The 17,782-nt window shown below is 40.1% G+C and overlaps 1 protein-coding gene across 1 annotated transcript; it reads left to right on the forward strand.

The window, feature by feature from the left end:
• Positions 1-13,897: 13,897 nt before the first annotated feature.
• LOC101324157 (proline-rich protein 23C-like) lies at positions 13,898-16,058 on the forward strand. The gene has a single exon (XM_004327349.3). It carries the CDS (start codon positions 14,287-14,289, stop codon positions 15,070-15,072), a length of 786 nt encoding a protein of 261 aa, XP_004327397.1. The 5' UTR covers positions 13,898-14,286; the 3' UTR covers positions 15,073-16,058.
• Positions 16,059-17,782: the final 1,724 nt, after the last annotated feature.

Consider the following 17,782-nt stretch of genomic DNA (forward strand, 5'->3'; position numbering starts at 1 on the left):
AAGAATGAGTGATCTGGAAGACAGAATAATGGAAATCACTCAATCAGAACAGCAGACAGAATGCCAAATAGAAAAAAACATGAAAGCAATAAAATAAATCTATGGAATAATATAAAGTGTGCCAATCTACACATAACAGAGATTCCAGAAGGAGAAGAAAGAGAAAAGGGGATTGAAAATGTATTTGAAGAAATTATGGCTGAAAACTTCCCAAATTTAAAGAAGGAAACAAATATTCAGATACAGGAAGAACAGAGGGTCCCAAACAAGATAAACCCAAAAAGATCTACACCAAGACATACTATCATCAAAACAGAAAAAGTTAAAGAGAGAATTCTAAAGGCAGCAAAACAAAAACAAAGAGTTAATTACAAGGGAACCCCCGAAAGGCTATCAGCTGATTTCTCTACAGAAACACTGCAGGCCAGAAGGGAGTGGCAAAATATATTCACAGTCTTAAAAGGGAAAAAACTGCAACCTAGAATACTCTACCCAGCAAGATTATCATGTAGAATGGAAGAGGCACTTCCCTGGTGGTTCAGTGGTTAAGACTTTGCCTTCCAATGCAGGGAGTTTGAGTTCGATCCCTGGTCAGGGAGCTAAGATCCCACATGCCTTGAGGCCAAAACACCAAAGCACAAAACAGAGCAATATTGTAACAAATTCAATAAAAGACTTTGAAAATAGTCCACATCAAAATAAAAAATCTTAAAAAAAAGAATAGAAGGAGAAATAAAGAACTTCTCAGACAAGCGAAAACTAAAAGAATACAGCAATACTAAACTTATCATAAAATAAATATTGAAAGGTCTTCAATAAAAAGAAAAGAAGCAAGAAGATATAGGAAAGAGGAAATCACAATTAGAAAGTAAATCACTTAAATAAGCCAGCATAGAGATAAAAAAAAATCTATTTGTGAAAGTGAGGATAAACACAAGGAACAGCAAAAGGGTAAAAATTAAGATGTAAAAGAGGACATCAAAATTATAAAATGTGGGAGAGAAGAGTAAGAAAATATAGATTCTATTCCAAGAATGTGTTTGAGCCTATATGACTATCAGTCAAAAGCAAGCAGATATAGGAAGGGGTTAACATACTTCAAAACCAAGGTAACAAAAAATCAAAAGCATACAATAGATTGACAAAAAACAAAAAGAAGAGAACACAGCATAAAATAAAGGAAATCATAAAACCACAGAAAGAAAAAGAACCAAAGAAGAAATACAAAATCAACTGGAAAACAAGGTTTAAAATGGCAATAAATGCATATTTATCAATAATTACCTTAAATGTCAATGGACTAAATGCTCCAATCAAAAGACACAGAGTGGAAGACTGCATAAAAAAACAAGAGCCTACAACATGCTTCCTACAAGAGATTCACTTTAAGGCAAAGGCCACACATAGATTGAAACTGAAGGGATGTAAAAAGATATTTCATGCAAACGGAAATGACAACAAAGTGGGGATCACAATACTCATGAGAAAAAGTAGACTTTAAAACAAAGGCTATATGGAAAGATAAAGAAGGACAGTATATAATGATAAAAGGATCAATACAAGGAGAGGATATTACACTCGTCAACATATGCACCCAGTATGGGAGCACCTAAATATATAAAACAAGTACAGACATAAAGGGAGAAACTGACAGGAATACAATAATAGTAGGAGACCTGAACACCCCACTCACATCAATGGACAGATTTTCTAGACAGAAAATCAATAAGGCAACAGAGATCCTAAATGATACAATAGAGCAGTTAGACTTAATTGATATCTTCAGGACAGTTTATTCAAAAAAAACAGAATACACATTCTTTTCAAGTGCACATGGAAGATTCTCTAGAATTGAGACACATACTAGGGCACAAAACAAACCTCAACAAATGTAAGAGTATAGAAATTATTTCAAGCATCTTCTCTGACCCCAACAGTATGAAACTAGAAATCAAGCACAGAAAAAGAAATGAGAAAAAAAAATACATGGAGACTAAACAACATGCTACTAAAAATAGTGGGTCAATGAGGAAATCAAAAAGAAAATTTAAAAATACCTTGAGACAAATGACAATGAAAACACCATACAAAATCTATAGGATGCAGCAAAAGTAGTTCTAAGAGGAAAGATCATAGTAATACAGGCATTCCTCAAGAAAACAAGAAAAATCTCAAATAAACAACTTAACTCATGACCTAAAAGAATTAGAAAAAGAAGAACAAACAAAACCTAAAGTCAGCAGAAGGAAGGAAGTAATAAAGATCAGAGAGGAAGCAAATAAAATACAGATTAAAAAAACAATAGAAAAAAATCAATAAAACCAAGAGCTGATTCTTTGAAAAGATAAACAAAATTGACAAACATGTGGCCAGGTTCACCAAGAAGAAAAGAGAGAGAACCCAAATAAAGAAAATCAAAAAAGAAAATGAGAAATATCAACCAATACTGCAGAAATACAAAAAACCATAAGAGAATACTGTGAACAATTATATGCCAACAAATTCAACAACTTAGAAGAAACAAACAACTTTCTAGAAACATACAGTCCCCAAAATTGAATCAAGAACAAATAGATAATTTGACCAGACAGATCACTAAAAGTGAAATAGAATCTGTAAAAAAAAAAAAAAAAAAAAAGAGAGATGATTCAAAGAAATGGAAAGATATCCCATGCTCTTGGATTGGAATAATTAATACTGTTAAAATGGCCACACTACAGAAAGCAAACTACACACTTAATGTGATCCCTATCAAATTACCCATGACATTTTTCACAGAGCTAAAACAAATAATTCTAAAATTTATGTGGAAATATAAAAGACCCAGAATTGTCAAAGCAATCCTGAAGAAAAGGAACAAAGCAGGAGGCATAACCCTCCCAGATTTCAGACAATACTACAAACCTACAGTAATCAAAGCAGTGTGGTACTGGCACAAAAACAAACATATGGATCAATGGAACAGAATAGGGAACCCAGAAATAAACCCACATATGTACAGACAATTTAGCTTCAACAAAGGAGGCAAGAATATACAACGGGCAAAAGACAGTCTCTTCAGTAAGTAGTGCTGGGTAAGTTGGACAGCTGCATGTAAATCAATGAAATTAGAACACACCCTCACACCATGCACAAAAATAAACTCAAAATGGCCTAAAGACTTCAAACGAAGACATGACACCATAAAGCTCCTAGAAGAGATCATAGGCAAAACATTCTCTGAGACAAATTTTACCAGTGTTTTCTTAGGTTAGTCTCCCAAGACAATAGAAATAAAAACAAAAATAAATAAATGGGACCTAATCAAACTTACAAGCTTTTGCACAGCCAAGAAAACCATAAACAAAACAAAAGATAACCTACAGAATGGGAGAAAATATTTGCTAATGATGCGACTGACATGGGCTTAATTTCCAAAATATATAAACAGCTCATACAACTCAACAACAAAAAAAAAATCAAGCAACCCAATCAAAAAATGGGCAGAAGACCTAAATAGACGTTTCTCCAAAGAAGACATACAGATGACCAGAAGACACATGAAAAGATGCTCAACATCGCTAATTATTAGAGAAATGCAAACCAAAACTACAGTGAGGTACCACCTCACACCAGTCATCATAAAAAACTCTACAAATAACAAATGCTGGAGAGGGTGTGGAGAAAAGGGAAACCTCCTACACTGTTGGTGGGAATGTAAATTTGTGCAACCACTATGGAAATCAGTATGGAGGTTCCTCAAAGAACTAAAAATAGAATTACTATATAATCCAGCAATCCCACTCCTGGGCATATATCAAGCCAAAACTGTAACTCAAAAATATACATGTACCCCTATGTTCACAGTAGCACTATTCACAGTAGGCAAGACATGAAAACAACCTACATGTCCATCAAAAGATAAACGGATAAAGAACATGTAGGATATATATACAATGGAATTCTACTCGGTCATAAAAAAGAATGAAATAATGCTACTTGCAGAGGCATGGAGGCAACTAGAGATTATCATACTAAGTGAAGCAAGTCAGAAAGAGAAAGACAAATACCATATGATATCATTTATATGTGGAATCTAAAATAAGACACAAATGAACCTATCTATTAAACAGAAACAGACTCACATAGAGAACATACCTGCAGTTGGAAAAGGGGAGGGGCAGTGGGGAGGGATGGACTGGGAGTTTGGGGTTAGTAGATACAAACTATACATATAGAATGGATAAACAAAAAAGCCCTGCTGTATAGCACAGGGAGCTATATTCAATATCCTGAGATAAAGCAAATGGAAAAGAATGTATATATATGTATAACTGAATCACTTTGCAGTACCGCAGAAATTAACACAACATTGTAAATAAACTATACTTCAATAAAAAAATATCTATTTCTATTTTTAAAAATTTGATTCACAATACCACCAAAAAGAATAAAATACTTCAGAAGAAATTTAACAAAATAAGTGTAAGGCTTATAAATTGACAATAATAAAACACTGAGGAGATTACTAAAGATGATCTAAATATACAGGGAGACATTTATGATTCATGATTGAAGTCATGTTCATGATTGAAAGACTGAATATTGTTGAAATAGCAATTATTCCCAAATTGAGCTATACAAGAATCCAGCAGGCATTCATAAGAAATTGACAAATTGATACTAAAATTCATGGGGAAATGCAAAGGACCTAGAATTGTATTGACAGCTTTTAAAAACAACAAAGTTGAACACTACTCCATTTCAAATCTTACTCAAACGATACAATAATCAAGAGAGTGTGCTATTGGTACATGAATAGTCATACAAGAGGTCAATGGAACACAATTATGAGTCAAAACCAAATATTTACACTTACGGTCAAATTATTTCTGACAAAAGTGCCAAGACAATTAAATGTAAAAGGCATAGTCTTCTTAACAATTGAATATTCACATTCAAAAAGAAACTTAAACTATTAGTTCACACTATACCCGCACACAAAAACACAAATTGGATCAAGGGCCTAGAGGTAAAAATTAAACTATTCATTTCTTCAAAACAAGGTGGCGGGGGCAAGGAATCATTAAGACCTTGGTTGGGCAGAAGGTTCTTAATACAACACCAAGTTTACAATCCATTTTTTTAAACTTGGCATTTTGAAAGTCATCAAAAATTTAAACACATGCACATCAAAAGTCACCAATAAAAATTTTTGAAATACACCTAAAACTAATATAATGTTATATGTCAATTATATCTCAGTGAAACAATGGAGGAAAGTCCATACAATGGGAGAAAATATGTGCAATCACATATCAGATAAAGGACTTGTATCCAGAATATATAAAGAACTTTTACAACTCAAAAATAAGGCAAATGAGAGAATTTTTAAATGGACAAAACATTTGAATAGATATTTAACCATAAAAACTACACAACATAGGCTTAGCTAATACACTAATGAGAAGATATTCAATGGCATTAGTCATTAGAGAAATGCAAGTTAAAGCCACGATGACATACCAAAACACACTCACGAGAATGGCTATAATCAAAAAAGACAGACAATACCAAATGCTAGTGAGAATGAGGAAAGAGTGAAACCCACATGCATTGCTTGTGAGAACATCAAACTGTACAGCCATTTTGGAAAACCATTCCATGGGTTTACTTTTAAATGGAACATAAACTTGCCGTTTGACCCAAAAATTCCATTCCTTGGAATCTATGCAAGAGACCTGAAAACATATTTCCCCACACAGACATGTATAGGAGTGTTCATAGCAGCAATACTCATAATAGCCTCCAAATGGAAATAATCCAAATGTCCAAATACTCAAGAATGTACAAATAAACGTGGTATTTCCATACAATAGACACTACTCCTCAAGTAAAATGAAAGAACACCATTTATGATACAAACCCTCCAGCAAGTAGGCATACAGGGAACTTTTCTCAACATAATAAAGGCCATATATGACAAACCCACAGCCAGCATCGTCCTCAATGGTGAAAAACTGAAACCATTTCCACTAAGATCAGGAACAAGACAAGGTTGCCCACTCTCACCACTATTATTCAACATAGTTTTGGAAGTTCTAGCCACAGCAATCAGAGAAGAAAAACAAATAAAAGGAATCCAAATTGGAGAAGAAGAAGTAAAGCTGTCACTGTTTGAAGATGGCATGATACTATACATAGAGAATCCTAAAGATGCTACCAAAAACTACTAGAGCTAATCAATGAATTTGGTAAAGTAGCAGGATACAAAACTAATGCACACAAATCTCTGGCATTCCTATACACTAATGATGAAAAATCTGAAAGTGAAACTAAGAAAACAATCCCATGTACCATTTCAACAAAAAGAATAAAATATCTAGGAATAAACCTACCTAAGGAGACAAAAGACCTGTATGCAGAAAATTATAAGACACTGATGAAAGAATTTAAAGATGATATGAATAGATGGAGAGATATACCATGTTCTTGGATTGGAAGAACCAACATTGTGAAAATGATTATACTACCCAAAGCAATCTACAGACTCAGTGCAATCTCTATGAAACTACCAATGGCATTTTTCACAGGACTGGAAGAAAAAATTTCACAATTTGTATGGAAACACAAAAGCCCTGAATAGCGAAAGCAATCTTGAGAACGAAAAACGGAGCTGGAGGAATCAGGCTCCCTGACTTCAGACTAAACTACAAAGCTACAGTAATCAAGACAGTATGGTACTGGCATAAAAACAGAAATGCAGATCAATGGAACAGGATAGAAAGCCCAGAGATAAACCCACGCACATATGGTCACCTTATCGTTGATAAAGGAGGCAAGAATATAGAGTGGAGAAAAGACAGACTCTTCAATGAGTGGTGCTGGGAAAACTGGACAGCTACATGTAAAAATATGAAATTAGAACACTCCCTAACACCATACACAAAAATAAACTCAAAATGGATTAAAGACCTAAATGTAAGGCCAGACACCATCAAACTCTTAGAGGAAAACATAGGCAGAACATTCTATGACATAAATCACAGCAAGATCCTTTTTGACCCACCTCCTAGAGAAATGGAAATAAAAACAAAAATAAACAAATGGGATCTAATGAAACGTAAAAGCTTTTGCACAGCCAAGGAAACCATAAACAAGATGAAAAGACAACCCTCAGAATGGGAGAAAATATTTGCAAATGAAGCAACTGACAAAGAATTAATCTTCAAAACATACAAGGAACTCATGTACCTCAATATCAAAAAAACAACCCAATCCAAAAATGGGCAGAAGACCTAAACAGACATTTCTCCAAAGAAGGTATACAGATTGCCAACAAACACATGAAAGAATGCTCAACACATCATTAATCATCTGAGAAATGCAAATCAAAACTACAATGAGATATCACTTCACACCATTCAGAATGGCCATCATCAAAAAATCTACAAACAATAGATGCTAGAGAGGGTGTGGAGAAAAGGTAACCCTCTTGCACTGCTGGTGGGAATGTAAATTGATACCGCCACTATGGAGAACAGTATGGAGGTTCCTTAAAAAACTACAAATAGAACTACCATATGAAACAGCAATCCCACTACTGGGCATATACCCTGAGAAAACCATAATTCAAAAAGAGTCATGTACCAAAATGTTCATTGCAGCTCTATTTACAATAGTCAGGACATGGAAGCAACCTAATTGTCCATCAACAGATGAATGGATAAAGAAGATGTGGCACATATGTACAATGCAATATTACTCAGCCATAAAACGGAACGAAACTGAGTTATTTGTAGTGAGGTGGATGGACTTAGAGACTGTCATACAGAGTGAAGTAAGTCAGAAATGAAAAATAAATACCATATGCGAACACATATATATGGAATCGAAGAAAAAAAAAGGTCATGAAGTGCCTAGGGGTAAGATGGGAATAAAGACACAGACCTACTAGAGCATGGACTTGATGATATGGGGAGGGGGAAGGGTAAGCTGTGACAAAGTGAGAGAGTGTCATGGAAGTATATACACTACCAAACGTAAAACAGATAGCTAGTGGGAAGCAGCCACATAGCACAGGAGGATCAGCTCAGTGGTTTGTGACCACCTAGAGGGGTGGGATAGGGAGGGTGGGAGGGAGGGAGATGCAAGAGCGAAGAGATATGGGAACATATGTACATGTATAACTGATTCACTTTGTTATAAAGCACAAACTAACACACCATTGTAAAGCAATTATACTCCAATAAAGAGGTTAAAAAAAAAGAAAGAAAACTTTCAGATGGTAAGCCACTGGGAAAAAAAATGGTCAGAAGAACATAGGGGCAAGACAGGAATAAAGATGCAGACCTACTAGAGAATGGACTAGAGGATACAGGGAGGGGGAAGGGTAAGCTGGGACAAAGTGAGAGAGTGGCATGGACATATATACACTACCAAACATAAAACAGCTAGCTAGTGGGAAGCAGCCGCGTAGCACAGGGAGATCAGCTCGGTGCTTTGTGACCACCTAGAGGGGTGGGATAGGGAGGGTGGGAGGGAGGGAGATGCAAGAGGGAAGAGTAATGGGGACTTATGTATATGTATAACTGATTCACTCTGTTATAAAGCAGAAGCTAACACACCATTGTAAAGCAATTGTACTCTAATAAAGAGGTTAAAAAATTAAAATAAAAAAAATGAATGAACAATATATACAACATGCTACAACATGGATAAAACATGGATAATAGCTACTACAACAGGAATAAACTACCAAAACAGTATATTAGCTGAAACAAGCCAGATGCAAAAGACTACACATTGAATGATTCATTTCTACGAAATATCCAGTAAAAAGGCTAATTTATAGACACAGAGGCAATCAGCGATTATCTTGGTGTGGGTTTTGAGAAAGGATTTAATGCAAACAGGCATAAGGGAACTTTCTGAGGTAATGAAGATGTTCTAAAACTGGCTGTGGTGATGATTACCCAACTCCATAACTTTATTAATAAGCATTAAATTGAAGAAAGAAAAATTTACATCACCTGTAAGGAACAAATGGATATGATGTGTCTCCAGAGAAAGACACAGGATCACTTATTAGTATTCAAGGCAAAAATATTTATATAATTTTACTCTTATCATGAGGAAACATCAGAGAATCTCAAATTGAGAAACACTAAGAAATAACTACCTATAATTTTCAAAAATATTAATGGCTTGAAAAACAACAGAAGGCTAAGGAACTATTCCAGATAAAAGTAAACTAAGGAGACATGACACCTGAAAGAAATGCATGATCCTGACCTGCATCTTACAGACAAAAAAAAAAAAAAAAAAAAAAAAGCTGGTGGTTAATTGGATGAAAGTACACCAAAGGTACAAACTTCCACTTATAAGACAAATAGGTACTACGGATGTAATGTATAGCACACTAACTATAATTAATACTGATGTATGTTATACATTAGAGTTATGAGAATAAATCTAAAGAGTTCTCATCACAAGAAAAAAAATTTTTTCAATTTCTTTAATTTTGTACCCATACGAGATGGGGGACTTTAACTAAACTTATTGTGGTAATCATTTCATGATGTATGTAAGTCAAATCATTATGCTGTACACCTTAAACAACCAGTGCTGTTGTCAGTTATATCTCAATAAAGCTGGAAGGAAAAATAATACTAAATTTAAAATTTTTAAATAGATACAGAGATAGAGAAATATAATGAAAGGTATTGTTAGTAAAATTGACAAAATTGGAAAATGGACTATGGACTAAGTTATACAACTTACTCTCTAATGATTCAAGGAACAAATACTTATGTATGTGTATTTTTATCTATCTATATACAAATATATATTAACATACATATCCTGTGGTCTTTCTGAGAGACAGGAATAAAGAATGACAAAGCAAGTGTGGCAAAGTGTTAAAAGTCAATAGAGGATAAATAAGAATTCTTTATATTGTTTTTGCACTGTTTCTGTAAGTTTTGAAATATTTCAAAATAACACATTAAATATTCAATACACAGCAGGACATTAATAATTCTTTGACATGACATTTATTTCTGAGCAATATGCTTAATAGGCAAACAGTAGCAGGAGTCCCACCAAAGTCTAGAACAAGAAAAGATGTCACTCTTCCAATAATATTTGACATTGTACTGGTGATACTAGCCAACAAAATCAGACAAGAGAAAGAAATTAGATGTTTAAAATCTTAAAGGGAAGAAAAATAAGACCATTTGCAAACCATATGATTGTAAAACTAAAAAAATAACTGAAAAAAATAAGAGAATTCCATAAGAAAGCTGAATTCACAATTAAGATACAGAAATCACTGTCTGTCACTTATAACACAGAAGCTGAAGTCCTTGGTTAAAAAAAAAAAAAAAAAAAAACCAAACTGCATTTGGCTTCAGCCTCAGCCTTTAAAAGCCCAAATAACTACTTCAATGACAGTTTTGTCATTCTTAAAATAGTAAATGATTAATAATCGTGGGACAACACAGGCCATCACCGTATCAAATCATTGGGATAGCATCACTAATTCAATGCAATTCACCACTCAGTAACATGTTCAGGAAGTAAAGAAAGCACAACATAATATACCAGAATTACCAGTATTACTGTGAGGTAAGCAGAGAGTGAGTGGGCCAGTACCTCATTCTGCTTCAGGCAAAGACAAAGGTGTTGCTGTACAAGAGATGTTTGAAGCTGCCTTTTCTTATACAACATTTTCATGTAAAAGCCTGTTTTGCATGTTGGAAAACGTCTCTCCAATTAAAGACACAGGGATAATGTACTTTGTGGATGACAATACCAAACTGAATAAGTTCAAACATATTGCAGAAAAAGACCCACAATGCTTTGCCATTCGGGAAGAAAACAAGTCCCCTGTGTTATGTTTGTAAGTCCATAGAAAAGGATCTCTTCACATCAATACAGGACTGGGAGTTTGTGGGGAGTTGAAGGGAGCTCCAGCTTTAACTGTGCTGTTTAGATATTCTAAAATATGTATTCAGGTATTTTTCCTAAAGTGAATAAACATAAATAGGAATTTTTTAAAGCTAGTTATGCCCACTAAAAAAAAAAAAAAAAAAAAAGCTAGTTATGCATTCTAGGGGGATAGCAGAATAGCCCTCAACAGATGGACGATCGGCAGCCATCTTGTAACCTACCCAGAACCGGGATTTATTTGCTAATTCCGCCCCTACAGTGGTTCAAGCAGTTCATATTGATTCGATAGTCAGGTTGGAATGACACCAAGAAAGGCCAATGAGTGGGCCTGATAATCCATCCTGACAGTCTTTGGACATCTTAGAGTAAACAAAAATAAGGCAGAAGGAAAGATATCTGATCTGGTGCTTGGCAAGCAATTCCTCAATTTTATAGATGTTATCTCCTGAAAACACCTGGACCAGTACTTTCTAGCATATCAGACCCCTTTTTAGGGTGATGATGATGATAATGATATTGTTTACCATTCACTGCATGTTGGCTACATGCCAGGCACTGTTCGAGATGATGGGAACAGGGCTGACAATGTCAAGTGGGAAAGACAGAGTATAACATCATAAACAGTAAATAGTTACTATTTACTAAGCACTTACTGTGTTCCAAGAACATTTTACATACATTATCTCACAACCCCCCTGCAGAGTCGATGGCATTCTCCCCGTTTCACATGTAAGGAAACTGAGGTTGGCGAAGGTGAAATGACTTGCCCGTGCCTGACCATGGGCATTCCCTGGTGGTCCAGTGGTTAGAACTACAAGCGTTCACTGCAGTGGGGACGGGTTCAATCCCTGGTCGGGGAACTAAGATCCCAGCAGGCCTCGCCGCACGGCCAATTAAAAAAAAGAAAGAAAGAAAGAAAGGGGCTGACCAGAGGAGGAAATCAGGTGCGACTATGCCAGGCCCCCGGTAACTGCCTTTGTCTCAGGACAGGACCACATTCCCTTGGGAGGGGAGCTCACAGTGAGGATTCACAGGGCCCAGGACAATGATGAGCCCAGATGTGAGACTACTGAGGTCAGGAGAGCCGTGGACAAGAGGTGGCAGCAGGCTGGGACAGGAGCCGCCACGTTCAGGGCCCCATCCCTGGCCAGGCCAACAGCCCCTAGCCCCACCCTGTGTCCTGGCCAAGTTTGGGTTCCTCCTTTTGGCCCCTAAAACACAGCATGTTCACACTCACTCTCCTGAATGGAGCCCCCATTGAACATTCCCCGACCATGGGATATTCAAGCTTCGCCGACAGAATTCTCCAGGACAAAAGTAGTTGTTTCCTGCAAGCTCCCCAACATCTCCCCACCCCGCCCTCTGTCCAAACAACAGGCACACAGCAACAGCTCCCATCATCTGGGAACATAGAGGAAGGTGCCAGTGGCATCCACATTCACCCCACGAGAACTCAGGTTCCTGGCACGGCCCCCTATGCCAGTGTACAGCCCCGTAAGTTCCCCCAGCCAGCATCCTGACCTAAGCAGGGGAATTTCTTGGCCCGTGGCTGAAACACTGGAAGTGCAGCCAGGAGAGTGGATGCAGGCCAGGAGTGTAGGGGAAACCCCTCAAGGCAGGCCCAGGAAGTTAGAGTTCCCTTCATGACTGTCACTAACAGGCTGGGATGTGACCTCAACCATAAACCGCCCTATTCCTGAACCCCTCAAATGCTGAATGAAAACAAATGCAGTGATCTTAAACTTCCTCACAAAACAGAATCTTTGTGGAGGTGCTTAAGGAGAATTCCTACGCCCATGACTCCAGGCATTCTGAGCAGTGGTTCTGCGATGCAGCAGAGAATCTGCATTTTACACCAACTGGCCAGAGAAGGCCAGTGTCTGCCAATTCACAAACCAGTAGCTTGAACACCCATCGAGAGAAGCCTGATTTAAATGGAATTCAGTACAAAGGAATGCTATGTGGCCCTCAAAATGAGAATATATAAGCTATTTTGTAAAAAGGGCCAAAGTGAGCAATCACGTGGTTAAAGGACAGGGAGGGAGATGTTTCACCTTCCTCTGAAACCATATGAAAGTATTACCTGTTCCAGAATCATTATTGGATGTTTTCTCCTATTAACACTGGTTAGGCAGTCGAGCCACACCTTCTCTTGGCAACCATCTTCAGGGATCTGACAGTCATTGACATCACAGGTAAGGAGAGGCTTAAGGACGTCATCCAAAAATTCACCTCATGTGGATAGACCTAGAGTCTGTCATACAGAGTGAAGTAAGTCAGAAAGAAAAAGACAAATACCGTATGCTAACACATATATATGGAATTTAAGGAAACAAATGTCACGAAGAACCTAGGGGTAAGACAGGAATAAAGACACAGACCTACTGGAGAACGGGCTTGAGGATATGGGGAGGGGGAAGGGTGAGCTGTGACAGGGCGAGAGAGTGGCATGGACATATATACACTAACAAACGTAAGGTAGATAGCTAGTGGGAAGCAGCCGCATGGCACAGGGATATCGGCTCCCGCTCCGTGCTTTGTGACCGCCTGGAGGGGTGGGATAGGGAGGGTGGGAGGGAGGGAGACGCAAGAGGGAAGAGATATGGGAACATATGTATATGTATAACTGATTCACTTTGTTATAAAGCAGAAACTAACACACCATTGTAAAGCAATTATACCCCAATAAAGATGTTAAAAAAAAAAATCACCTCACTACTGGACCAAAAGAAGTTAAAAGGTCACTTCCAGGGCGAGGTCTCAGGGGACGAGGGAACTACATCTCACTGTCCTGGTGCAGCGCTCCACTGGTGGGACTTGAATAAGTTTTCCGGTTAAGGTTTTCCATATCTGAGGTCAACGCAAGGAAAGCCAGGAACTCGACCCAGGAAGCCTAGTCCTAGAGCGGCACGATTGCTCCGCCCCCTTGAGGCCTATGGAAGTATTTCTCTAGAGCAAACTATCCACCACAGCCGGGGCTACTGGGCAACACGGAGGCCTCCACTTCTAGGGGCGGAGCCTAGGAGGGGGAGGAGCTTAGCGTGAGGATGCTTTGCGACTCAGGTTCCGCCGGCGTCGCTCCCAACATCCTCGGCCCACTCCTGCGCAAACCAGTCCACGTGAGGGCCTGAAGATTCACACAAGCAAAGCCGAGCCCAGCAGCTCCCCTAGAAGCCAGGACTGAGGGATCCCGAGAGGCGCCGCCAGAGCTCCGAAGGCTCCTCTTCCGTCCCGCAGTCCTGCGCCCCACCAACCTGCTTCGGCCTCACCTGTCAAACCGATCTGTCACTGCCTGCAGGACCCAGCCCTTCCTCGCCTACTGCCAGGCCCCAGGCCCGCGGCCACATTGAGAAGATGGGCAGCCGGCCCCGCAGCCCCAGCGCCTCCCCTGCGGACCGGTGGGGACCGCATCCCGGAGGACCGGGCCCTGCCAAGCGCCGGCGAACGGAGGAGCCCGCGGGCCCCGAGTCCAAGTCCAGGGCGGCGTCCAGCCTGGACAACCTGACCTGGCCCCCGACCGTGGACACGCTCATCTTCGTGGTGGTCCTGCCCGCCGGCTGTGCCCTGCACGTGCCCCTGGACGACGTCGACCTGCTGCTGGAGTCCGAGCCAACGTCCGTGCTGCAAGTGTCTCTCGGAGATCACATCCTCATGCTGGTCCCTGAGGCCCTCCTGGGCCCGGGTGTGGAAGGCCCGTGGGGACAGGGCCTGGGACGGGGCGCTTTCCTGAGCCCTCCCGGGGAGTACATGGCCCCGGAGCCGGGATTCTTGTGCGCAGCTGTCCCAGAGATCGCCTGCCAAGAAGAGGTCAACGAGGAGGACGCGGATGCTGCCGCCGACTTCCTGCCGGCTGGTACAGATGCTGCTGCAGTCTCAGTCGCTGCGCTCCGCCCCTCGGCTGGATGCATGTCTGGCTTCCACTTGTTGGGCCAAGCCTCAGAGCCGTCCCCTCGGACCCCCAACACTAGTCCAGAGAGACGCTCTCCTCACCACGACGACAACCTGGACTTGCACCTTCCAGAGCCCTTCCCTGACTCACCACTCCAACCTCTACCTCCCTCTCCAAGTCCAGGTCCTCACCAGCGTCCCCAGCGCCCTCATGGTCCTCCACGCAAGATCCGGAAATGCCTGTTCCCTTAATCAACTGCCTCCCACAATTCCTGGCCAACTCAACGGGGACCAGGAGAGAGTCTTCTGATATTGGCTGTGTGTACCTTGCACACACTGTAAGAATCATATGAACAGATGCTTTATGGATGCAGGCTGCACTGCAGAATTCTGATCAGTGACTGACTAAAACACCTGAAAGGAAGCTCACCCGGGCAAAGAAAAGCCGCTTGAAATACAGTCCGCTTTCCGACAGCCAGACTGCTCCTTAGATTTTCTCTAGGGAGGGCACCCTTAAGCAGCTCTACCCCCCTCCCATTCGCTTCAAACCTAAGCGCCAGCACTTCTCTCTAAAAAGCCATCCTTTTCCAGGCACCCTACCGCTGCCCATACCCCTGGTCCCCCCAACCCCCTTAATAGAGTAATTGCTAAATTTGTTTTGTTTACAGGGGTTTGGACCTAGTGTCCAGACTAGTTTACAACAACCCTCTACCCAGTTTGACCGTTTATGGATGGCAGCTCGAGCCCCTTTGGGGGAATCTAGCCAGTAGTTGTATGTGGACAAATCTTTGTTGGATACAGAACACAGGATGGGGAACAATGATCAGGCGCCCCCTCTTTGTGAATGAGCAGGTTGGCAAATGGTTTAACTTTATTGCTGGGTTTGGGGTGGTATTTTCCCAAAAGAGCCAACTGTTTTCCATTCTTCTTATATGCTTTTAATATATTTCTCTTGTCCTGGAAAAGTTTGTAATTCTAAAGATTCTGTGTTTTATACTTCTAAGATCCCAAATAGGTTTTGTACATTACTACTAGCATATAGAAATAATTTGCTCTTATATTGGTCTGATATCCAGCAAAATTACATAATTTCTGTAACCACTTCTCTGTAGATTCTCTTGCTTGACTGATAAAGATCGCTCCAAATAATGAGAGTATGTCTCTTTTTTTTTCACAAGCCTCTTACATCTTATTTTTCCTTAATCTTTTTTAAAAATAAATTTTTTTATTCATTTATTTTTGGCTGCTTTGGGTCTTCGTTGCTGTGTGCGGGCTTTCTCTAGTTGGGATGAGCGGGGACTGCTCTTCGTTGTGGTGTGCGGGCTTCTCATTGTGGTGGCTTCTCTTGTTGGGGAGCATGGGCTCTTGGCGTGTGGGCTTCAGTAGTTGTGGCACGCAGGCTTCAGTAGTTGTGGCTCGTGGGCTGCAGAGCACAGGCTCAGTAGTTGTGGTGCATGGGCTTAGTTGCTCCGTGGCTTGTGGGATCTTCCCAGACCAGAGCTCGAACCCGTGTCCCCTGCATTGGCAGACGGATTCTTAACCATTGCACCACCAGGGAAGTCCCTCCTTAATCTTTTTTATTGGATATTACTTCAAGTAACATATCCAGGTTGACTGGTATAGTCAATAGGGTCATCCCTTCCTTTTTCTTTTGTTTTTTTGAAGTATAGTTGATTTACAATATTAGTTTTTGGTGCACAACAAAATAATTCAATATTTTTATAGATTATATTCCAGTTAACGTTATTACAAAAAATGGATACAAATCCTCTGCTGTACAATATGTCCTTGTTCCTTACTTACTGTATACACAGTAGTTTTAATCTCTCAGTCCTCTACCCTATCTTGTTCCTCTCTCCCCTCTCTCCGGTGACAACCACTACTTTGTTCTCATTATATGTGAGTCTGTTTCTGTTTTATTCTATGCATTTATTTGTTTTACTTTTTAGCTTCCACATATGAGTGATAGCATAGAGTATATGTCTTTCTCTGTCTGACTAATTTCATTAGGCAGAATACACTCTAGGTCCATCCACGTTGCTGCAAATGGCAGAACTCCATTCTCATCAGACTGGCATCCATTTGCACACACTTTGCAGTGGGTATTCAATAAAACCAAATGAGGTTTTCTTCTCCTGATTTTCTTTTGCCCTGAAAGTTTGGCTTTAATCCAGAAAGAGTGTTCTCTTTGGTGTCAGGTGGTGGAGGCTCTGGAGTCTGCATTCAGAGAAGTCACGTTGGGGCCTAAGTCATGAGATGTACAAGCACCTCATTTATCCACCATTGCCAGCTCTTATGGGGTAGTTTAAGTGCAGAGCTTCTACTCTTCCAGGAAAGATGCCTGCTTCTTACATGTCATCTCACTCAACTCCTCATAGCTTCACTAAGGAGGATTTGGCTTGAACAAAATTGTGCATTTGAGAGGCTCCTTCGATAAGAAGGGGAGAAGATTTCTCAGTTTCAATAGGCAGCATATTTTGATTTGGTATAAGGAGGCTTCCAAACAAAACTCTGAGTCAAAAGCTGCTTCATTAAAACATTCTCTGGGGCTTCCCTGGTGGTGCAGTGGTTGAGAGTCCGTCTGCCAATGCAGGGGACACAGGTTCGTGCCCCGGTCCGGGAGGATCCCACATGCCGCGGAGCGGCTGGGCCCAAGAGCCATGGCTGCTGAGCCTGCACGTCCGGAGCCTGTGCTCCACAACGGATGAGGCCACAGCAATGAGAGGCCCGCATACCGCAAAAAAAAAAAAAAAAAAATTCTCTGGCCAAAGCTAATGACCAATTTGAAAAACAACTAGACTTATTTCTCTATTAAGTCCTCCAGTTGCCTTTCCCAGATCTCCCTCTGCCTCATCTCCTGCCATTCTCTCTCCTTCTGAAATTCCACTGACTCGTCTTTTAATTCCCCTTTTCCAGGTCCCCTGCCTTTGCCCAACAAACCTCCCAAGAACCCAAAATGCTA

Source organism: Tursiops truncatus, chromosome 4, assembly GCF_011762595.2.
Source record: "Tursiops truncatus isolate mTurTru1 chromosome 4, mTurTru1.mat.Y, whole genome shotgun sequence".
Lineage (NCBI taxonomy): Eukaryota > Metazoa > Chordata > Mammalia > Artiodactyla > Delphinidae > Tursiops > Tursiops truncatus.